We start from the raw sequence: 25,110 nt of genomic DNA on the forward strand, positions 1-25,110 counted from the left end.
ACCCATAAGCTCCTCCCTGGGTGTCCACTTACTACAAAATAGAATTCCATGCACCCCAAATGCTAGTAATCCATACCATAATGTTAACCATGGTTAATCATCTAAATTGGCTTGAGTTTCACCTACCAATACTCCCTTGTGGTGTATCAGTTGTAGCTTGTAATTTTTTTCTCAGATACTCATCTTCATGATTGTTATTTCTGGGGTATCCTGGGGTGGGGAAGTCTTCCCAAAGAGAATACTCTCATTCTCAGTCCCCAGAGGTTCAAGAGTCTTTTCGAGCTCATTTCCCAGTTTGGGATTAATATTCCAATCAGATAATTTACATCTAACCCTGCATCCACAAGGCATAAGCTTCAGATTTACATTTCTCACAGGAGACTGTTTTTTTTTCCACACTCATATACCAGATCCCAAACTCATATGCCCAGTTACATCCTGAACAGTTTCACTTGGGCGTGTCACAGGTTTCTCAAATTCAACTTGCAAAAACTGAGCTCCTGTGAAAGCCCTGGTGGTCCAGTGGTTAGGACTCCCTGCTTTCACTGCCGAGGGCCTGGGTTCAATCCAGGAACTAAGATCCCACAAGCTGCATGGTGGAGCCAAAAAAAAAAAAAAAAAATTGAGCTCCCTCTAGAAAACCTATACTTCTCCAATATTCCTTATTTCAGGGGATAGCACAGGGCTGGCATGTATGGTCGTGTTAGTGGTTCTTTGCATAAGCGACACATAGAGGCTAAAATCTAATTTGCACACTGCTCACCAAGTAGTGCATCCACGGGACCATGTCCATCAGGAGAGCATCTCTCTCTAGGTGAGTGAAGACACTATTTGGTCAGAACACCACATGTTGCCCTGGCAACAGCACCACCATCTACCTGTTGCCACTTTCCCTTCTGTCATACTTTCCTCCCACTCGTATCCAAGTCATCGCAGAGTCTTGCCATTTTCATCTTCTAGGCAGCCCTCCAGTTCCTCTCCTATGTGCCACCTCTGCTCTGTGTTTCCAGATAGAGCAAATAAAAATACAGAGTTCCCAGTTAAATTTGAATTTCAAATAGAGAGTAAGTGATTTTTAGTATAATTATGCCCCATGCCTTCCTTCTGTCCTCTCTTTCCAAGAGAACCTTAGCTTTTTCCTCCAGCCCACACTCCGCTCAGCCAAGAGAACACATTTCTAGCCAGATGGTCACACCCATGCTCACACCATCACCACTAGAAGCTGTTCCCACACCCTCTCTGTATTTGCTGGACTCAGACACATTTCTTCAGAAAACAAGCCATTGGGATTTGGGGCTTCTTATTTGATATGAGGCTGGCTTTCTCCATGTGCACCAGAAAATGTTTCGTTTTCATGGATTTCTTACAAAGTCCAGATTTGGGAGCCTCAAGTCAGTAATGGCCACCCCACCCCCCGGGGAGGCTCAGGCCATAACCCCTGTGGAATTCCCTGGTGCTGGAAGAACATGAGACATCTCAAGTGGGCTCCCAGTCTTTCCCCAGAGTCCACTTGAACTTGGCCAGTAGATGCACTAAATCAGCATCAGAACTTCTAACTACAAGGGATGTGGGGGCCAGGGGGTTCCTTTAGTGCATTTCAGGCCCAAATGGGAAGAAAGGTCTCAGGACAAAAAGATGTGAGAGGGGCCAAGGCAGGGGACCAAAGGGAGAAGGGATGAGTCAAGGGAGAAGGTCAAGGGAGAGAGGAGTGAGGCTGGTCAACGGAGAAGGAATGAGTCCAAAGACTCCATGGAGGCAGAAGCCCTGCTCTTCTCAGGGGCTTGGCCCAGGACTTGGGTGCCCTGCACTCGGAAGCTACTCCCAGACATCACCCCTGCACAGTGAGCTGGTTCTTGTGAACCACCAGATTACCCTTGACCTTCGGAGAAGCATTAAGAAGTCAATTACCATTGACCATACTGAAGTATAATAGTAGGAGTAAAGAGTTATGATGCCTGTTACTCTCAGATAACTGAGCAAAATAACAATAGGAATAATATGAGAAAAAGAATGTGTACACCTTTGCACAAATGTAAACTACTGTAGATTCTAAGTAAAGAATATGTAGATGTTTGTTGTACAATTCTCGAAACTTTTCTATCAGTAAAGTTTTCAAAATACAGTGAAGGGAATTCCCTGTTGGTCCAGTGGTTAGAACTCTGAGCTTTCACTGCCGAGGGCCGGAGTTCAGTCCCTGGTCGGGGAACTAAGATCCCACGAATGGCATGGCACGGCCAAAAAATAATAACAACGTTTAAAAAGGCAAGACACAGTGATTTTGCATCCAAGTCAAACATTTGATTTAGAACAGCTGCACTAACAGAAGCACTCAACAGGAAAAGGCTCTCCAGGGGCCAGTCAGGGCCTGCTTCCTGGACCTTCTGTTCAGGACTGTCTTGGAAAGTCCAAAGAACCTGTGGATAGAGGCACAGAGTTAAAGGCTGTGCTCCATCACAAGACTACCAGTTCTCGAACATACACTTGACAGCGACCCACAGTCGTGACATCTGCCCAGGGGCCCCCTCGGGGCAAAGGATACCATCCACTCTGGGAGAGGCTCTGCCTCTCTCCTCTCCATTGTGAAGCCTCTCAAAAGTCTGCTTTTCCGGGCTTGCCTCCAGTTGTTATGCTATTTTTTGCAAGTCCTTTGACCCACCAGCAGGTAGCAAACTGTGTAGCAAGGAGACCGCTGGCTGCCAATCGTCAAGCTCTTCGACTTCTCTTATCTCACTCTTCAGCATGTTGGCCTTTTCCTTCACCCAGAAAGGCAAGCTGTGGGACGAGAACAACACCATTTCAGTCCGCCTGATGCAAAATTTGCAAACACCTTCAGGAGACAAGGTACTCCATCCTCCAAAAGTAAGAAGGCCTCCAATTCTGGAGACCAGGTGTCAATGTAAAGCACCGTATTGGGACTTCCCTGGTGGTCCAGCCGTTAAGAATCTGTCTTCCAATACATGGGACGCGGGCTAATCCAGGTCAGAGAACTAAGATCCCATATGCCTTGCAGCTAAGCTAGCGAGCCACAACTACTGAGCCTGCGTGCTCTGGAAGCCGCGCGCCATAACTAGAGAGAAGCTTGAGCTCCGCAATAAAAGATCTTGCATGCCGCAACTAAGACCCGATGCAGCCAAATTAATAAATATTTTTTTAAAAACCCATCATATTAGTTGTCGTCATTGTCCCTTCCCCAAACCCATGTCTCTTTTGTGTCCCTCTCTGCCCAGGAATCTGAGCCCTGTATCCTGCAGCACCTTGACTCCTCCATGCCCCCACCTTTGAGTTGGACTTGGCTAGTGGGAAGCACCCACAGGAGATCAGAAGGTGCAAAGACAGAGACTGAGATGTGTCTTATTGAGCTCCTTGACTCCCACCCTGTCTCCTGAGGTACCCCAGTTCTGGAGTGGCTGTATTCTCCACAGCCACAGCTCCTTTACAACAGCCCTTCTCCATTCTCTCACTGCCCTGTGAACCAGGAGCTCTTCTCCTGCTGTTCAGACCTAGACGTTATTAAGAGCTTCCCACTGGTGGGAGTCCCTGGGTGCTTCACCCTCCCAGGTGAGTTCCCTCAACCTGTTCACTCATTGGTAAACAGTCCTTTCATTAAACTGTCTTCAGAATCCCAGCAAAGTATGCCTTTTGCTTTCTGCTGGGACCTCAGCTAATACAGACACCTGGCATCCTCCCAGGTCTGTTGAGATTTGAAAGGGCATATGTTGGGCTGTGCTGTGTGTGATCCAAGAGGTCTTGGGAAGTCTGGCTCCTGGGATGAGTCAGAGCAGGAAGATGAAGAATGCTTTCAGCTTTTAGCTGCTAAAATTTTCATATTTGGGGGGAGAAATGCATTATGATTGAGAAAACACCCTGATAAACCTGCTGAAGGTAAGGAAGTCCCTGTAAGAAGACAGAAGAGGATTACCACATGTGGGACTAGATGGTGGTGGTGGTTTAGTCGCTAAATTGTGTCTGACTCTTGCAATCCCATGGACTGTAGCCCGTCAGGCTCCTCTGTCCATGGGATTCTCCAGGCAAGAATACTGGAGTGGGTTGCCATTTCCTTCTCCAGGGGATATTCCCAACCCAGGGATCAAATCCAGGTCTCCCACGTTGCAGGCAGATTCTTTACTCACTGAGCTATGAGGAAAGCTTTTTATATTTCTTTGTGCCCCTTTTTTGGTGGGGGGGAGGCAAGAATACTGGAATGGGTTGCCATTCCCTTCTCCAGGAGATCTTCCTGACCCAGGAATTGAACCCAGGTCTCCTGCACTGTAGGCAGATGCTTTACCGTCTGAGCCACCAGGGAAGTCAGGATGGGATATCATTTAAAGCTGACAACACAATAATATTGGGTTGGACAAAAAGTTTGTTCAGGTTTTTCATAGTATCTTGTGTAAAAATCCAAACAAACTTTTGGCCAACCCACTAGAAGCCCAGCTAAAAAAATCAGGGCAAAAAGCAATATAGGAAGATATCAGCATAAAGAACCAATAGAACAAAAAACACAAGCATTCCCAAACATCCAAAGAAATAATTGTTTAACTTTTGTTGAAATAAAACGGTGAAAGACTCAGGGTAAATATAATATACATAACACATGCAACAAACTATTCTGACAGAATTTAAATCAAATCTGTCAAATCAATAAATGCAAGTGACCCTAAATCACCTCTTAGAGAAACTACTTTTTAAATTGACTCATGGATAAAAATCCAGTTCTATTTCTGAGAGAAAGACGTAAAACACAGTAATTTGAAAGTCTAAGAATGGGCAAAAGCATATTAGTCAAATGCAAACAAAGCAAAGTAAGAGTTGTAATCTTAATATCTGGCTAGGTATAACACAGGACAAAATGCATTAAATGAGAAAAAAGAAAGATATTTTTGCAATGCTAAAAGCTACTAGTAATAAAGACAGAAACACACTAATATCTGGACATTTTAACACACAAGTTCTTAGTCCAAGTGGACCAAATGAGCAGTCAAGTGGACAAAAATGGGTAAGAAAAAATAGGGACTAAACAATAAACAATAAGATAAATCTTCTGGGTATGTATCTAAATTTGCATCCTGATAAAATAGAATGTACTTTCTTTTTTAAAAATATATATTTACTTATTTTATTTATTTGGCTGAATTGAGTCTTAGTTGCAGCTCATGGGCTTAGCTGCTCCACATTACGTGGGATATTAGTTCCCCAACCAGACATCAAACCCACATCTCCTACACTGCAAGGTGGATTCTTAACCAGTGGACCACCCGGAAAGTCCCTAGAATGCACTTTCAAATGCAAATGGAAAGAGTCCCAAAACTGAATATATATTAGCTCACAAGAAAACTTGGATAAGTTCCATAAAATAAAAATAATAAAAACAATATTTTCTGATCACAAGGTAATACAAGTAAGAATGAATTACACAATAAAAGCCAAAAAGCTCTCCTATCTAGAAAATCTCCCTATTAAGGATTTTTTTAGTCAAAAGAGAACTATCAGTGCGAATGACAGAATTCTTCAAAAAATAAAGATAACCTACATATCAAAATATTTTGGTTCAGAATGGAGCAGAGCTAAACTATTATATCAGAAGAATGAGAACTTCCCTGGTGGTCCAGTGACTGGGACTCCACCTTCTGAATGCAGGGGGTCCCAGGTTCAATCCCTGAGAACTGAACCAGGGATTCCGGGAACTAGATTTCACAAGCTGGAACTAAGAGTTTGCATGTAGCAACTAAAGATCTCGCGTGCTGTAACTAAAAGATTCAGCACAGCCAAATAAATAAAAACAAATATGTTTAAAAAAGAAAAGAAAAGAAAAGATCAGAGGAATAATACTTTCCTGAAATACAGAAGTACTAGCTTACTCTGCCTCTTCAAACTCTAACCATCCTCCCTGGCTGCATTTATTTAAGTATATGTCTTTCTTTCCCAACAAACTCTTGTGTTTTGGAAAGCAAGGACCCTGACTGTTTCTCCACATAAAACCCCTCATGGTGCATGCCTATAATAACACGTGGCATCTGGCAGTCTGTCAATCATATCTGCTGAAGATGTAAGCAGCCCAGCAGCTAGACTCCATAGACACTTGACCTTCAAAACCAGGAACCTTTCATTCAAACCGCCTCACCCAACTGCCAGGATTCAAAAGGTCCCTATGCCTCAGGTGTCTATGAGCTCCTCCATAGGAGAAAATAAATAATTGATATTTTCATAAAGTAGGATAATATGAAATATGTTGAGATAACTCACTTGGGGATTTGTGGAAGAGGCTCAAGTGGAATAAATGTATCAAATTTCTTTTCATAGGGCACTCTGAAAATCAGAAAAGACAACCATCAGATTGGTATGGCTTCTACGGCAAAGATATCAATACTTCATTGTGTTCAATACAATGTCTTATTTTCTTGTTTTAATTGCCGTGTATGGGCTTCAAAACCATTAAGGGCCATGCTGCTAAGTTGCTTTAGTCGTGTCCGACTCTGTGCGACCCCATAGACAGCAGCCCACCAGGCTCCACCGTCCCTGGGATTCTCCAGGCAAGAACACTGGAGTGGGTTGCCATTTCTTTCTCCAATGCATGAAAGTGAAAAGTCAAAGTGAAGTCGCTCAGTCGTATCCGACTCTTAGCGACCCCATGGACTGCAGCCTACCAGGCTCCTCCGTCCATGAGATTTTCTAGGCAAGAGTACTGGAGTGGGGTGCCATTGCCTTCTCCAGGAGATCTTCCTGACCCAGGGATTGAACCCAGGTCTCCTGCATTATAGGCAGACGCTTTACCATCTGAGCCACCAGGGAAGATATATATACACACACACACACATCTTGTTTATCTATTCATCTGCTGAGGTTGTTTCCATGTCTTGGCTATTGTAAATAATGCTGCTATAAACATTGGGGCGCATGTATGTTTTCAAATTAGTGGTTTTGTTTTCTTCAGAATGTGATTAATTTTCTAAAATATTTTTAATGTACCACACCAACTATTTTTCTTTTAATTTAGTGACCCTCCCTTTCTCATCAATGCTTAGTTCCGAGTGTAAGTCAACCCTACTAACCAACAATGTGATTCAGAATGAAAATGGAAGCCTTCATATTTGTAGTAATAATAACAGGAACAAAATTAGCAACTACCTTTTAGTAGTCAAGATCCTGTGTATGATCTCAGTTACACACATGCATATATACATATGCTAAGGAAACAGACGTGGACTTTTTTAGACAGTTTCACCAACTATGTCTTGTTGAGAGTCACCCCTTGCAAAATATAATTTATATGTAACAGAGAGAAATATAATTCCTTTAAAGTTCACTAAATAATGCTAGTATTAACATACACTTACACTGAAAAATTCACTGGAGGGAGAGTTGATCCTGCTTTGTGGAAGCCTTTACTCTGTTCTGGATACATATATGGATTATCTCCTGGAGTTAACTTTGGGATGCCATTCCTGGGGTCAAGAACTGTGAATGGTGTTTAAAAACGAAATCATAAAAAGAGCTGAAGATGGTCCACAGATTTGCTCTAAGTATTGACATGACAATGGAAATAGGATAATTCAGTGTTTTATCATTAGGTACATATAGGTTTCTTAAATGTTCTGTTTATGATTGTTTCACCTTGAGGAGATGAAAAGTGTGAGCCTGAAATAAAATAAAAGTAAAAAATAAATTTAAAAAACAGATTAAAAAACTTTTTTAAAGTGTGAGCCTATGTTTGAGACATTTTTTTAAAGGTGTCATGATTACTTTACCCTGAGAAAGAACAATAACTGAGGTTTGGATGGGATGGTTTGGTTTAAAATGAATGGTGAATCAAAAGTTACCTGCAATGATGAGCATAAACTCTGACTTGAAATCTTTTCATTCCTAAGCATTAGTGCACTTTGAATCCCTGAATTCTTCAGGGATTAGAGGCCATTTTAATTGGGGCTCTGCCTCTCTGATTGGATCTCAACTAATAAGGGTCCTGGCTCCTCCTTCTGTCTCAAAGACTGGGACAGGGGTTTCCCTGGTGGCTCAGGGGATAAAATCTGCCTACCAATGCAGGGGACATAGGTTCGATCTATGGTCCACGAAGATTCCACGTGTTGTGGAGCAATTAAGCCCGTGTGCCACAACGATTGATTCTGTGCTCTAGAGCCTAGGGGCCACAACTACTGAGCCCATGTGCTACAACTATTTAAGCCCTAGAGCCCATACTCCACAAGAGAAGCCACCAGAATGAGAAGCCTGTGTGCTGCAACTAGAAATTAGCCCCTTCTCACTGAAACTAGGGATAAGCTCATGCAGCAATAAAGACCCAGCACAGCCAAAAATAAATAAATTAATTAAAAAAAAAAAAAAGAAGAATGAGGTGGCGCAGCAGTGGGAGGTGGCCTTCATGGTGAAGAGGAGTCAGGAAAAAGTCTACTGATGCTGAGTAAACACTGCTTACTCAGCCCAGGCCCTGACACCCGACCCAGCCCCTTCCAATGCCCCAGGAACAAGAAACCAACCACATGAGTTCCCATGGAGTCAGGCTGGCACAGGATGGCCATTTAAATGTGCACCTCCAATGCCAGACACCTCTCCTAAGAAAATAATCCTGGCTTGCAAGAGTACCTTGGGACTAGAAGCAGGGACATGCAGCTGGGGACACAACCTCCTTCTTTGCTCACACCCAACAAACAGGACTCTTTTTAAATGTTTTATTTATTTTAAAAGTTTTTTTTTTATGTTTGTATTTATTTGGCTGGGCCAGGTCTTGGCCATGGCACTTGGGAATCTTCACTCTTTTTTGCAGCATGTGTGATCTAGTTTCCTGACCAGGGATTGAACCCCGGCTCCTGCTTTGGGAACATGAGGAAAGTCCCTTGTTTACTTTGCTTTTTGGCTGTGCTGGGTCTCGGTTGCTGCACAGGCTTTTCTCTAGTTGCAGCGCTCGGGCTTCTGTTGTTTCAGCTCCTGGGCTCTGCAGCTCAATAGCTGTGCACACAGGCTTAGTTGCTTAGTTGCTCCGCAGCATGTGGGATCTTCCCAGGCCAGGGATGGAACCCATGTCTCCTGCATTAGTAGGCGGATTCTTTACCACTAAGCGACCCAGGAAGTCCTCCTCATTTACTTTTAATATATACTTGCAGTTGTCCCTATTCTGGCCAGTGAGACAAGGAAGTCTCCCAAGGACCATATGGGAAAACTTTCCTTCCTTCTAAAAGGGGAAGGCAACAGGAGATTTTCCTTTTTTACGTCTTGAATACAAATATGATGCTTAGAACTACCACAGTTATCTTATAACCATAAGGGGACAAGCATCTAGACAAAAAATCCAACATTATGAAGAATGGTAATACATCAAAAAACCCAAAATGAGCCTGTCTTTGATGAGATCATTGGGCAACAAGACCATACAGGTCACTTAGACACCAAAGCTTCTTGTTAATTACTTAATAAATATCTTACAATTTAAGTCTCTGATAATTTGATTTTTCTCTTACTTGTGGCCAAAAGCATGCCTAAGTAATAGACAGCTAAACTTAGTCCCTTCTTTGTTTTTCTCAGTTGTTCCAGATTTAAACCAGTTAAATAAATACTTGCTCTTCCTCCCTAGGACTGCATCTCAGGAGTGAGAAGTCAAGAGTGTGCACAGTAGGCTTACATGACATCAGGATCTATGAGAAGGCTTTGGGTCCTGGGTCACCATCTGCAAACCACACAGGTACCTGCTGCTCTCTGAGAGCTGGTATCTATTTTCTGTTGTCTACTAAAATGGGCCATCTAGTCTGATCCTCTGAAGCCATCCCTGTCTGCCGTGCATCAGGTGAAACACACATTTATTCCCATATGACCCCTGGCTTGGTGGTCAACAGTACACCATATGTTGGCCTGCCAGCATTCCAGCCATACAACCAGCTCCCCTGGCTTGCTCGTTTGCTCTCTCTCTCTCTCTTTCTCTCTGTCCTAAGCTCCACAGTCTTTACAAGGCACAGAAATGCTGCTATTCATCCACATCTCCTGGGTGGATGAGACCCTCAGGGGGCTTTCTCCCCAAACATTGCCCAGAGTTATCATCGCTCTCTGCGCACAGTCAGGTGAGAGGCCACTTCATCTGCAAGCTCAAGGTCTTCCCCCCGCCACCCTGTGAGGCAGAAGCCCCGGCTAGACTCACGGCCCCTCAGCCACTAGATTGTGATCTCAGGAGTCGGGTAGGACACAGGACTCCTCAAAGTCCCTCTATCAGTGACTACTTTCTCACCTCCTCTAGTTTGGCTTTAGGAGAAGGCAATGGCACCCCACTCCAGTACTCTTGCCTGGAAAATCCCATGGACGGAGGAGCCTGGTAGGCTGCACTCCATGGGGTCACTAAGAGTTGGACACGTCTGAGCGACTTCACTTTCTCTTTTCACTTTCATGCATTGGAGGAGGAAATGGCAACCCACTCCGGTGTTCTTGCCTGGAGAATCCCAGGGACGGGGGAGCCTCGTGGGCTGCCGTCTATGGGGTCACACAGAGTCGGACACGACTGAAGCAACTTAGCATAGCATAGCATAGTTTGGCTTTTGATGTATTCTCTATCCATGCAAGGGCTTCCCTGGTGGCTCAGTGGTAAAGAATCCACCTGTCAATGCAGGAGACATGGGTTCAATCCCTGGGTCAGGAAGATCCCCTGGAGGAGGAAATGGCAACCCACTCCAGTATTCTTGCCTAAAAAATCCATGGACAGAGGAGACTAGAGAGCTACAGTCCATAGGGTTGGACAAGAGTTTGACATGACTTAGCAACTAACCTACCCAAGGAAAAGCCTTGGTTTTCAAAACTACCTGTCTCTGCTGTGAGTAGAAGTTTCTATTTCTTTCTCTTTGTATACTGGCGTGCGTAGCCTTTCCCTTTTCCAGGGGATCTTCCCAACCCAGGTCTCCCGCACTGTAGGTGGATTCTTTACCAGCTGAGCCACCAGGAAAGGCCAAGAATACTGGAGTGGGTAGCCTATCCCTTCTCCAGCGGATCTTCCCAGGAATTGAACTGGGGTCTCCTGCATTGCATGCAGATTCTTTACCAACTGAGCTACCAGGGAAGCCCTGTATTTCTACTACAGCAATCTTATTCTTCCCTGAAGCACTTGCTGACTCCTATACAGGTACTTCTATAGAAGCGTGTGCCATAAATGGTCCCTTGATATTCAGAAACTCTTTAGGGTTTTTCAATAAACTTATGATGGCTAAGTTGGAACAGAGAACTCACCAAGTCACAAGCTGAGGAGATACATATATACACTTCCTCATCACATCTACCTTTCGTTAAATCAGCTACAAAACAACAACACACACTGAAGCTAAGGTTTACAGGATGTTTTCCTTGTAAAGAATCGAAAGTATGATTTAAACGCATATGACAAGCAGCATCTAATTGAAACATGAATTCTTTTCCTCGGACTTCAATGGAGATTTCTATTAATAAGTATCTGAGAGAACTTATCTGATGACTTAAATATCACATTAGCATTTTATGAAACTCAGAGAAAAACAAAAATGTGGATCAGCATATGGTGTGAGTTCTTTGCCAAAAAGTGCAGCCTGCCAACCATCCCCTTGTCTTTCCTATTTTCCTGGCTGCACCTGGATGACACAGTGACCCCCAGGTATGCGCCAGCCACACAAGGCTGGGCCGCTGGAATGACAACTCACGAGTATTCTGGGGCATTGCGCAATGAAGATTCAGGAGGAAAACGTTACCACATTTCTTTCTCCCAAGGCTCTTGTCCACTATCCTCTCTGATAGAGACCTCCTATTGCCGAGGAAGACCCCGTTAAAGAAACACTGCTTTCCAACATGGTAGGTGTGGATGTTGCTGCTAAACCTTGGGTAAAATGTCCACTCAGGACGGTGCCCATCTTCTGCAAGACATCAGAAATGCTTCCATCAGCACTGCTCCAGCCTCACAGTGGAGCTGGATAACAAAATGGTGTGAAGCCCCACCCCCACCCCCGGCACCATCTGGCTATACGACCTGTATCAATGTGTGTATTTCCGTAATTCTACATCAGGGGCAGTGTTAACCTCTATGGGCCTAGGCACAAAAGAAGGGAAGTAGAAAGAAAGCTATCTAAGAGGGCTCTTCTCTTTTTCCTTTTTACCCTCTCTTTCAAAAATAAAGCCAGTTTTATGGTTGGAAGTGATGTATGGGTTAGGAAGCTCAGAGACAGCTTTATAAGCATCTGTGAGCCAATCTTCACTCTAATAAATGTCTAGGAATAGAAAGCCCATCAGAGTAAGGGCTGGAACACCCATGGCATCTTAACCAGATGGCATCTGGTGTTGGCAGCCAACAGTGGCACATGCTCAGGCTACAGAAACACAGAGAGATGCAATGTGATTAGGACCAAGGAGAAGGGCTGCTCTGAGACCTTAGGCTAGTTGATGGACTTCTCAGGGTCTCTGTTTCTTCGTCTGACCCTTTTCCTATAAAACTGCTCAAGTGATTTTGAACGGTGAAAGATCTGACAGCTCTGGGGTTGCTTAAGAAACTCTTGTCTCCTTGGTGGCTGTGAAGGACCAGAGGCTTTGGAGGCAGGCGTGTTTGAATTCTAATCCCATCCCTTCACTTCCTAACTATGTGTGCTTGTGTGGGAGAATGAATCTCTCCAGCCTCAGTTTCCTTCTGTGTAAAACAGGTAGGTCTGTATCAGCCACACAGGTCTATATGTATTGACACAGAAAGAATCCATGATCTACTTATACTCTGAGTGAAAACAATACTTCGAAAATAATTTTGTACTATTTTCTATCAGTGAAAATATGGTGGTATATTACAATCCATAAATATATATATTCAAACATACATATATTAAACATATATATGTTTATACATGTACATATATATTTCAAATACATACACATTTACATTTCAAAATTCTCAAAGAATAGATATCAAACTCTTCACAGCTATGGAGCAGAATAGGGGGATGATTGGAAAATATTGGGGAAGGGGTTTTCATATTCTACATGCTTCTTTATTATTTTAATATTTTATTATAGTACTTTTATGTTTATAAGGCATTTTAATTTTGAAAAACATATAACAGTAGCTACCCCGCAGAGTTGTGAGAATTAGAGATGAAGTGTGTTGAATGCCAGGCACCTAGTGGGTCTTCAGCAAATGGCACCCAACAGTATGGCAGCCTTCTGCAAAGACCCTGGGCATGGAGGCACATGGAGGAGGACCTGTAACCTACTCACTTGTCTGCAACTTGAGCAGGCTGAATTCCTGGGGATATTTATCCTTTTGGACTTCAGGCAGTGAAGTTTCAGAGGAGTGATCAGAATGTGAGGAGGAGGATTTCAGATCCAACTCTGCAGCAGGGCTGGAAAGGAAGCAGAAGGATGAAAATGTCGATGTGCTTAAATTGGAAGTTACAACCTGATCTTACATCTCTTACACTAGAATTGCCCTCACGTATGAAAACTAGGACTACTCTTCAATAAAAGTCCATGCGCATATAATTTATTTATTTATAATTTGAGGGGATGGAAATATATTCAAAAGATGCATGCTTAAAGGCAGTTTGGTGTCCAAAAGTTAAATATAGAATTATCATATAAGCCAGCAATTCTACTCCTGGCATACACCTAAACAGGCTGAATAAAAGAAGCCAGACACCAAAGACCATATATCGGTGATTCCATTTATATGAAATATCCAGAACAGGTAAATCCATAGAGATAAAATTAATGGTTATCCAGGGCTGGAGGGATAGGGGACATGAGGGCAACAGGTTTCTTTAAGGAGGCAATAAAAATGTCCTAAAACGGATTGTGATAATGGTTGCATTATTAAACTGGTGAATTACATGGTATATGAATTATGCTTCAACTAAAACTGCTACCAAAAAAATGCATGTTCAATAAAATCATTCAACAGAAATAAAAAATCAATCAGTATAAAGAAAAGAGAAAGAAATAATCAAAAACAAGCCTCGACTGAAATGGCTGTAATAACAGAGCACTATGTTTAGTACGGAACTTCCTGGCAGTTACAAATGCCTGCAATGAGCTATTGTGGGCGTCAACAGAAAAAGCCATCACTTCTGGTCTTAGTGGTCTAGCATTTGATAGATGGCCTTGGACAATGCTTTCAGGTAGAGTTATCTGTTATCAAGTCATAGGATCTTTTTTCAAAATATTACGCCACCCTGATATTGGAATCATTTCAAACCAACTTCATGTTGATCATTTGTTTGCTCCTGACAAAAAATCCTGTTATTATAGGTGGGGCCAGTAGAATCATTTCCATTTGCAAAGGAAATGAGCCCTCAAAGAAACTAACAACACACACCCTAGAGAGGGGCTGAGCTGGATCTGCAGGTTAACTCTAGACTATGTTACCTAAAAATCATAAAGAACCCTGGGCCCATAACTCACAGTCTTGCATAGCCCAACTTCAGTTTTAAGTAAAGATACCCATACTAATGTCTTTGAACTTCCGTAGTGTGCAGATAAAGCAAAAAAGCCAACAACTCAGAGTCCACCGTCCCAGTTCCAAATGTATGATAACTTTGACACTGGGTGATATATGTCTCTCCTAAATACTTTTTATATATTTGTGTTTGCTGAATTAACTGCATAGAAAACATTGCCAAGATAAAGGAAATGTTCCAAAAGAACTTTAGGACTATCCACCTACTTGTTTCACTCAACAAACATGTATCTGAGTACATTTTGTGGCAAGCATTGGTCTAGACACGGGATCCAAATGGTCCCTGCTCTCAGGAGCTTAGGGTCAAGGGGAAGAGGACATGGACAGATAAACAGGTGACTGTGAAAGAGTGGGTAAATGCAAAGTTGGAAAAAGCAGGTTTTGCAAAAAAGTAGTATGCTGCTGCTGATGCTGCTGCTAAGTCGCTTCAGTCGTGTCCGACCCTGAGCGACCCATAGACGGCAGCCCGCCAGGCTCCCCCGCCCCTGGGATTCTCCAGGCAAGAACACTGGAGTGGGTTGCCATTTCCTTCTCCAATGCATGAAAGTGAAAAGTGAAAGTGAAGTCGCTCAGTCGTGTTCGCCTCTTAGTGACCCTATGATCTTAATTGTGAAAAATAATTACATATTTCCATGCATAAGAAATAGATTTTCTTTCATGCATATAAAAAAAAAGTTGACACCAATTCTCTAAGAGATGATGAGATTACCGTGGTGGTTGTTTTTTATATTTTCAAAATTCCTATAATGAACTTAAATAACTTTATTTTTTAATTTAATTATGTATTTATGGCTGTGCTGGGTATTCGCTGCTACACAGGCTTTTCTCTAGCTGTGGCTTCTTCACTGAGGTGACTTCTCTTGTTGCACAGCACAGGCTTACGGGCTCAGTACTTGCAGTTCCCGGGCTCTAGAGCATGTGGACTCAGAAGCTGTAGTGCAAGGGTTTAGTCGCTCCCTGGTATGTAGGATCTTCCTGGACCAGGGATTGAACCCATGTCCCTTGCATTGATAGGAGGATTCTTCACCACTGAACCACCATGGAAACCCCTAAATTACTTTCATTACAACAAAAACTGTTAGAAAAAGCTTTTTAAGACTTTTTATCATAAGAAATCAAACAGAGCAAAGTATATAAAACAGTGCAGTTTTACAAATACTTATAAAGCCAAAATCCAAGACAAGAAATAACGCATGGCCAGCCCTTTCCTCCCACTCCCCAGAAACCATCTGTGTCCCTTTCCCAGAGAGGTAACTACAATCCTGACTCTGACTGTTACGGCAACCATTTCTTTGCTGTTCTTTAAGAGTCTACCACCAGGACTTGGTCCAGGGGTTAAGAACCTGCCTTTCAACGCAGGGAACACAGGTTTGATCCCTGGTCAGGAAACTAAGATCCCACATGCCCTGGGGCAAGTAAGCCCACACGCCACAACGAACACCCATGTGCCACAACTAAGACACAATGCAGCCAAAACCAAAAATGACATAAAGAAATATTTTTTAAAAGATTTACCACCTGTGTGTGTATATTTGTATTCCCAAAAATACATAGTTTAATTTCACCTTCATAATAGTGAGCCCTTGCACAGCCTGTGTTTTATGCCAAGGAGTCTTCTAATCACTTTATATGCATTACCTCATTTCATCCTCACAACAATCTCCTGAAGTATTACCACCACCTGCCCCCACTTTTTGCAGATAAGAAAGCTGAGGCCCAGGGAGGTGAAGTAATTTGCCCAAATTCACACAGATACCGAGTGACAGAGTGAGATTTCAACCCAGTCTGGCTCCGGAATCCATGCTCTTGTAAACATGTCACACTCCCTCTCAGACTATTGGTCCCCTGGTTAGAATTGACCCCAATGTTTACGGCTCTTCCCTGGACCCTTACTTACTCTAGGTGGACAAAGCCTCTGCCAGGGCTGAGAGGCCCACCGACACTTAGACCTGTTTCAGTAGAGGAGGGACTGACCCTTCTGCCAGGTGATATTACGCTGGCAAAGCATCCCTTAGATTCCAGAAGAGCATTGCGCTTGGTACCTGCAACACATAGATATCACCACTGGGTTACATTCATGAAAATACCTCCCACTTGATCTTTTTCCCAGATGGTAAATAATTTCTTTTTAAAAAACTATAAGAAAATTCTCAGAAATAAGAGTCAGACTTCTCTGACGCTGGAGTACATTTATAGAATGACTGCTGTTCCACCTACCATTTCACGATTCACATGTGTGTGGCATCTACTGGGCACCTCTGCAAATTCCCACCAGCCGTCAGTGGGACTACCCCTTAGCCAGGTTTTATTCATTTCCTATCAATTCCTTCTCAAATTCATCTATCAAGTGAATCATATCCTTCCCACACTTGTCAAGACCCAACTCTATTACCAAACACTTTACTCTTAAGAGGACTTGCCTGTGACTCTACAAAGTTTAAAGTTTAAACTCTACAAAATCTGTCCTCTCACAATACCCCCATCCTGGGGTTTCTCAGGGTAAGAACTGTTGCATCAGAGTTACCTGAGAGGCCTGTTAAAAATACAGATTCCCAGGGTCAAGAAGATGTGATACATATATACAATGGAATATTACTCAAGCCATTATAAAAAATGAAATAACATCATTTGCAGCAACATGGATGGGCCTGGAGATTGTCATATGAGTAAAGTCAGACATCCTTTATAAAAATGTGGAATCTAAAAAAAGAATGATACAAATGGACTTATTTACAAAACAGAAACAGACTTAGAGACTTAGAGAACAAATCTATGGTTGCTATGGAGAAGGAAATGGCAACCCACTCCAGTGTTCTTGCCTGGAGAATCCCAGGGACGGGGGAGCCTGGTGGGCTGCCGTCTCTGGGGTCACACAGAGTCAGACATGACTGAAGTGACTTAGCAGCAGCAGCAGCGGGGCAAAGTGGGGGATGGGATCATTAGGGAGTTTGGGATGGACACTGCTATATTTAAAATGGATAACCAACAAGGACCTACTATATAGCACAGGAAACACTGCTCAATGATATGTGGCAGCCTGGGATGGGAGGCGAGTTTAGAATGCTGATGCTGCTAAGTTGCTTCAGTCGTGTCTGACTCTGTGCGACCCCATAGATGGCAGCCCATCAGGCTCCCCCGTCCCTGGGATTCTCCAGGCAAGAACACTGGAGTGGGGTGCCATTTCCTTCTCCAATGCGTGAAAGTGAAAAGTGAAAGTGAAGTCGCTCTGTCATGTCCGACTCTTAGCGACCTCATGGACTGCAGCCTTCCAGGCTCCTCCGTCCATGGGATTTTCCAGGCAAAAGTACTGGAGTGGGGTGCCATTGCCTTCTCCAAGTTTAGAATAGATACATATATTTGTATGGCTGAGTCCCTTTGCTGTCCACCTGGAACTATCACATTGTTAATTGGCTCTACTGTAATATAAAATTAAAAGTTTTTTCAAAAAAGATAAACAATACAGCTTACCAGAATCAATGGAAAAAAGGGGGTGCTAAAATAGATAACCAACAAGGACCTGCTGTAAAGTACAGGGAACTCTGCTCAATACTCTGTAATAACTGAAATGGGAGAAGAATTTCAAAAAGAGTAAAGACATGTCTGCGTATAACTGAATCACTTTGCTGTACACCTGAAACTAATACAACACTGTTCATCAACTACACTCCAATATAAAATTAAAAAAAAAATTTAAATGGGGTGGTGGAAGAAAAAACAACATAAAACATTAAAAAATAAGAAATAATTCAAAAATACCGATTCCCAAATCCCATTACAGACCCATCAAACTGGAATCTTGGTCAGTGAAGCCTGGGAATCCACATTTTGCAGAAGCCTCACTCCCTCAGGAGTTCTTAGGCTCATGTTTGGCAGTGAAATTCCTCCTCTTCAAGCCCAGCTCCGTCACTGCACTCATTCTATCACGCCCCTCTTCCTGATTCTCCACATGCATCCAGTGATGAGAATCACCTTGGGACACTTGTTCAACATGCAGATTCCAGGGCTCCAAGCCAACTTACGGGGAGGGGGCAGCAACCTGGAAATCTGTATGTTTAAGAAGCACCTCGGGTGATTCTCAGAGCCAGCCAAGTGTGGGAAGAGCTGTTTTGGCACAAGGCCCTGAGCCACGCCTTGGAGGAGGGCATGGCAGCCTACTCCAGTATTCTTGCCGGGAGAATCCCAATGAACAGAGGAGCCTGGTGGGCTGCAGTCCACGGGGTCGCAAAGAGTCGGACATGACTGTGCGACTAAGCACAGCATGGCATGCAGCCCAGGGCAGCCCTCCATACACGAGGGCCAACCGATTGCTTGAGGAGTGAGTGATTGGGATGGAGTGGAACCCAGTGGAGGGCAGAGCTCTGAAGAAAGAACACAGGTCTCCAGCAGCCCCAGATATGGAACCAAAAATGTGGTATCAAGAACATAATACAGACCACACTCTCTGACCACACGCAATACTATTAAAAATCAATAACAAAAAGACAGCCAAAAAACACCCATAAACTTGTAAACTCAAACCACATCTCCAAACATTTCACATAATAGAAGAAAGCATAGTGTGACTCACGAGGTACTTAATGATCGATGACATAAATACAATATATCAAAACTTGTGGATTCAACAAAGCAGTAACTAGGACCTAGAGCCTTAAATGCATACACTGTATTTTACTGAACGTAAGACACCATCAGTTGTAAAAACATTATTATTTTATGGACCACAAAGAACAGAGGAGGCCAATTAAATTATGACACGTGCTTTATCATTTTGGACTGTTATATTTATTGAAGAATCCTTTTAGACTTACTTAGATATAGATTTTAATCCTGTGCGTATTTAAAGAAGGAAAATAAAAGCAAAATTAAATGGCTAAAGGCACTCGTGGGGCTTTCCAGGTGGTGCTAGTGGTAAAAAATTGCCTGTCAATACAGGATACGCAAGAGACACGAGTTTGATCCCTAGGAAGATTCCCTGGAGTAGGAAGTGGCAACCCACTCCAGTATCCTTACCTGGAAAAATCCATGAACAGAGGAAAGGAGTCGGACAAGATTGAGCGACTGAGCACGAGGCATTCTTAAACCTTAAGCACATTCAAAAGTCTGATTATTGAATCACTTTTCACCTCAATCCCTGATGCCCACATTTTCCACCAAAATTGATCTCAATGCAACAAGAATGTAGGTGACGGAGCATTTCTTAAGTGCCTCTGGAATTTTCTTCCAAACCACAGACACACTTCTGCGTTATTCAGTGCTCATCCAGCAAAGTGTATATCAACTACTTCACAGGGGCTAGTGGGCCCATGGCACTGGTCAGACCCATCCAACTTCAGAGACACAAACTGTGAAAAATGTCCATCTTACAAGTGACAGGCTATAGTGTCAGAAAACAAAGATTCTAAAATTAATGACCTAAACTTTCAACTCAAGATATAAGAGGAAAAAGACAAATGCCTCAAAATGATAAGAAATCATAAAATAAAAGCAGAAATGAATGAAATAAAGATGATTATCAGAATTAGCAGTTCATGGAAAAAATTAAAAATGTAGATAGAGTTCAAGAAAAAAATTTTAATGTAAGTAAACAGTATAAGAAATGAAAAAGAGGCCACAATTACAAATAAAACAGAAGTAATCTTACCCATAAAGAAACTGAGTACTAGAAATATCAAATAACTTGTACCAGGTTACAGAGCAATGGCGTATAACTCACAACATGTAGTTTAGGGTCTTCCCTGGCAGTCCAGTAGTTAAGACTCTGAGCTTCCATTGCAAGGGGCGTGGGTTTGATTCTTGGTTGGGAAACCAAGATCCCCACATACTACACAGTGCAGCCAAAAAAACAAAACAACAAAAAATGTAATTTAATGTTACAATAATCATGATGGAACTGACACAAACCCTGACAGATAAATCAACAGAACAAAACAGCAAATGTAGCTAGAATAAAATTTTATGTGCTAATAGCGGCATTTTATCACAGTGAAGAAAGACTGGATCATTCAAAAAATATATTTCTGGAACAGCTCATTAACCATTTGGAATGAAAATAAAATTAAACCTCCCTTATCGCCAAATACATTTCAAATGAATTACAAATGTGAATGCAAAAATTAAAAGATGTATCTGAAAAAATAACAAGTGAATGTTTAAATAATGTTACAGTGGGGAAGTTATTTCTAAGAAAGGTATAAAATACAAGCAAAAGAAAAGATGCATAGATTTGAATACACACACACTTGAAACTTTCATAGCAAACTATAAATAGACTCATAACATACAGGATTTAAAAAAGAGCTAATAATCATGACAAAGCATGAGTTTTTAAAAATTTATAAGATGAAAATCTTATACCCAAAGGAAAATAAATGAGCAAAAGACATGATTAGGTAATTCACTAAACACACATATATAGACAATATATGTTTGGGGAAAAAAATTCATCTTACATTAGTAAAAGAGTTGAACTTAAAATAAGACATTATTATTTGCTATCCATTTACAAATATCTAAGGCTGGCACAGCTTGGAGGAATTACATTCTTGTACACTGCTGCTGAAAAAAACCTCCATCTTACTGAAGAGTAATTTGGCCATTTATGTCCTCCAAAACCTATGAGAAATGCTCTTTCATTCCAAGGCCCTACTTTCAGTAACATATCTATGAAAAGGGTATGAAATGTATATATAAAGATGCAGAAAGGACCCATATATGTAAAGAAAAAAATAAGATTAAGAGCAGAGATGTCTTCTGGGTTGAGACTCATGTCAGTTCTGAGTTACTTATCATAGCATTTACTTATGATAATACTTGCCCATAGGTTTTAACAGGGACTGCCTTTTCTAAATAGTTCACATTGTATATTGTATTCGGCCACTAGGGGGGACTGGAGAATTCGCCAAAGCAAGGATTGTTTGCTAAGGATGGTATCAGAGGGGGCCCCCTCACAAGTTTTGGGGTTTCTTTTTTTTTTTTTTTTTGAGAGATAAAATGTAAATATATTATGCAACCCTAAGCAGCGAGCCAGTGAAATCACATCTACAAATTTAGCCTATTTCCCTGTTTACTTAAGAAGTTTTGTGATGGCAACATTCTAGAAAGCAGCCTGCAGCTGCCATAACAGCAGACTCTGCAGACTGACCAGCAAGGGCTGAAGAGGGGTCTGCCTGCTCAACTGGCACTTTCTCCAGACCCGGCTGAGTTCCGGGAATTCCTAGAAGAAACTCAGCTTCCAACATGATCTGGAGACACTTAAGCCTGACCCCAGGCTGCCTCTCCACGTCTCCTCAGGTGGGAGAAAAGGGCTGGAAATGCAAGTCCAAACCCTAACATTCTGATATTGACGCCTCCACTGTGTAGAGTAACATCAAGTTACTTTGAGCAAGTCAGTGACCTGTTATGCCCAGCTCACAATGCCTGCCCCACCTCTCTATCTAGCACTGTAGCCTGAGGCGAGACACGCTAACTTAAGGAACCTCCTTCTTGAAAGGGTCACCATTTATCATGCTCATTGTTACGCAAATGCAAAAGATATCCAGTGAGCCATGAACTTGAAAATCCTAAATCAAAACACTTGGAGACAAAAAAAAAAGATGGTCCAACCTAAGAGAAAGTTCTGATGACTAGAAAGGAATTGAGGGGGAAAAAATCTGTTTCAGAAGAAAGTCTGTTTCTTTGGTACCATCTGTGAAATTCACAATAATTATTTCCATTTCCGTTAGGCAGGAATAACACCTTACATAACCAAGGCACTTTCACACACTTGTCATCTCAGCTGAGTTACACAATAGCACTGTCTGGCAGGGAGAAAATAACAAAGCAAGCCAAGTTAGCTTCTTGTGGATACTCTTTAACCAAACACTTGGTTTCCAATCCCTGTTTATCTGCTCAACAAACAAACGAAAGATCTAGGACAGTTGTTTTTAACCCTTTTTTGAATCACAGACTCCCCCCAAGAAATAAAGAAAGTCCTGGGTCCTCTCTGCTGGAAAAATGCATACACACCCAGAGTTGTACACTCAGCCTACGCTGGTTCATGGAGCTCCTTTCCTTACTGAAACCTGTGGACTCCATGTGAAGCTGAGCTCAGATGTGGTCTCCTGAGTGGATACACCTCTCCAGCAGAAAAGGAAGCCATGGGTCTTTGGTTAATGTGGCGTGGCAATCTCAGGGTCTGGTGTTCTTCCAGGAGCCCTAACCTAGAAACCTGAAACCCTTTTACCCACCCTTAAAACAGCAGCACCCTTCTTCAGGCCTGGTCAACCTGAAAACTGCAGAACATTCTGGAGCTTAAAGCTAGAGTCCCAGAACCTTTTTCTCCTTGCTGAACTAGCCACCTTGGGCAATTAGTGGCTCTAATTTCTATTGCTCCACTGGCCCCTGCTTGTAAGAAAAAGTGAAAGTCTGAGTCACTCAGTGGTGTCTGACTCTGCGACCCCATGGATTGTAGCATGCCAAGCTCCTCTGTCCGTGGGATTCTCCAGGCAAGAATACTGGAGTGTGTTGTCATTCTCTTCTCCAGGAGATCTTCCCGACCTAGGGATTGAACCCCAGTCATTGAGGGCAAATTCTTTACTGTCAAACCCACCAGGGAAGCCCCAGTTGTAGGTAGGTAGTAAATCATACCTCCACCCTCTCCCTGCACTTGTAAATGGACCTGGAATGCAGAAGACCAAAGACCAAGCTCTAATGGGCAGAGATGGAACGTTCTACAATCTCTTTTTGTGGCATGAAGGCTACCCACTTACATGTACTCACTCCGGGGTTTTCTGAGAGACTGTGGCTGTTCTCCACAGCACTGTTCTCTAAAGGCAAATGTACCCCTAAACATTCTCTTCAGCCATAAAAATCAATCACAGAGCTCCCATCCACTGTTTAATTTAAACCTTTCACTAAAGTGTTCCTAATTTCTACCTGAGCTGTCCCATCCGATGAACAGTGCCACAAATCTGATATATTAGCAAAGAGAAAAAAGAAGTAGGGGCCTGGGTTTGGAGACTGGAAGACTCATGTCAAATCCCAGCTTTATCACTTATTGACTGACGCACTGGGCAGGTCAAACCTATGTCCTCCTTCATTCTTTGCAATATACCTCTTTGTGAGATATATTAGGAGATCCAGGGAGGTCATTTATGAGAACGCCTGCCTCGATGCTGCTCTCTGCCTTACCAGACCTTGGGTTAATACAGACAGTATCAATACAAATAGTCCCTATTACAGGGTCCCAAACTAGCCTTCTTTTAAACGTTAAAAGATGCCTTCTGGTTCAGTGTACTTGGCTGGGACAACCAAATCCCAGTCAGCCCTCCTGATTTTTTAAACTCAACTGTATCTCTTCTCTCCCGTGGTGATGTCAGAGTCTCCTTTCTCTTGAACCTTCTTCAGGTCTCTGTTGTAGAGGAGGCGGAGATGAGAGCCCGGAGGACCGCTTCCAGCGTCCATGGACTCAGCTATGCAGATATTGATTTAAATATTAAAAAGCGAGCCGGAGACAAAGACCTTTGTTTAAAAAAAAGGCATCAATCAAAGGAAACAGAAACTTCAGGGGCCACTGAAAGTCTAGAGGGCAGGGCTGCCCTCTTGATCAAAGCTTCCCTCGCTTTCTCTGATTGGGCGTTTCCGGGTTCGGATGCCCGCCGAGCTCCCTGGGCCCTCGCCCGCCCACCGAGATGCTCCTTCCCTTCCTCCGCTGGGTGGTCCACCCTTTCCCCCAGGGGAGGCCTGGCTCTACGCTCCAAGGCCTCCAAGGACGATACGGCCGACATCAACTCACCAACCCCAACTGGCAGCCGAACTGCCGAACTGCAGGCCGAAGATCCGAGAGCCAAGGGCAAGAGGGACGCCGCGGCCACCTGCTTCACCCGGGGAGGCGCGTTCCGGGGTTGCCAGGACACCAGCCCAGCAACGCGCGCCGCCGCCTCCCACCATGCGGTGCTTCCCGGTCCTCTAGGCTTCCCCCGACTTCTGGGCCCCCGCATGTGATAGAGTCTTTTGAAGGAGCAAAACCAGTGTGGGCAAGGATCAATGGAAAAGTGGCTTTGTGTTTCTGAATTTTTTTTCTTTTTTTTTCAAGAACTGTGGGGACTTCTCTGGTGGTCGAATGGCTGACTCACTCCCGCGCTCCCAATGCAGGGAGACTGGGTTCCATCCCTGATCAGGGAACTACCCTGTGAGAGGCAACTAAAAGCCGGTGCAGCCAAGTAAACAAATACTTTTTTAAAATTGTGGTTCTTCTCCAGGCAATTTTCATTATCAGGACTGTAGCCTCTGGTGGCAGTGAATGATGAGCCCTCCACAAAGCTTGCAGATGCGGTCTTATAACTGGCATTGATTGGACAAGATCACCTAACACTTCAGAGCGTCTTTTCTGGGCCAGGCGCCCTGGTGGATGTTATCTTCCTTAAGCAGCCAGCTGCATTTTTCAAAATAGAAAGCTGAGTTTGAGCAAGGGCTTGCTCAAGGTCACCCAGAAAACTGAGATTCATTTCCAAGTTTTCTCACTCCAAATCTACCACTCTGTCCATCATACCAACTTAAATTATCTTACTTAACTCTTATCAGCAACTAATCAATTTTGCAAGCAAACCTTCTCTCCGACTCTAGTTTAAGTCCCTCAGTTCAAATTCTGATGCATTTTTTCCCTTGGTGAAGTGGAAAAAAATTAGACT

The 25,110-nt window shown here is 43.0% G+C and overlaps 1 protein-coding gene and 1 non-coding gene across 7 annotated transcripts; both read right to left on the bottom strand.

Moving 5' to 3' along the window:
* Nucleotides 1-2,276: 2,276 nt before the first annotated feature.
* SPATS1 (spermatogenesis associated serine rich 1) lies at nt 2,277-25,110 on the bottom strand. 6 transcript variants are annotated; one of them, XM_025269046.3, is made up of 9 exons: nt 24,216-25,101; nt 23,770-23,892; nt 16,341-16,485; nt 13,207-13,331; nt 11,703-11,864; nt 7,335-7,455; nt 6,244-6,306; nt 2,657-2,772; nt 2,277-2,414 (listed from the first exon to the last, which is right to left on the bottom strand). In XM_025269046.3, the coding sequence occupies exons 1-9, from the start codon at nt 24,418-24,420 to the stop codon at nt 2,386-2,388; spliced, it is 1,089 nt and encodes a 362-aa protein (XP_025124831.3). In that variant the 5' UTR covers nt 24,421-25,101; the 3' UTR covers nt 2,277-2,385. The 6 variants fall into 6 exon arrangements, with proteins under 6 accessions (XP_025124831.3, XP_044785358.2, XP_006069373.4 ...); XM_044929423.2 differs by lacking the exon at nt 6,244-6,306 and having other exon boundaries at nt 24,216-25,110; XM_006069311.4 differs by having other exon boundaries at nt 2,277-2,772; nt 24,216-25,030.
* Nucleotides 6,717-6,789, bottom strand: TRNAY-AUA. Its single transcript has one exon. It is a non-coding gene; the product is annotated as a tRNA-Tyr (tRNA).

This window comes from Bubalus bubalis, chromosome 2 (genome assembly GCF_019923935.1).
Source record: "Bubalus bubalis isolate 160015118507 breed Murrah chromosome 2, NDDB_SH_1, whole genome shotgun sequence".
Taxonomy (NCBI): Eukaryota; Metazoa; Chordata; class Mammalia; order Artiodactyla; family Bovidae; genus Bubalus; species Bubalus bubalis.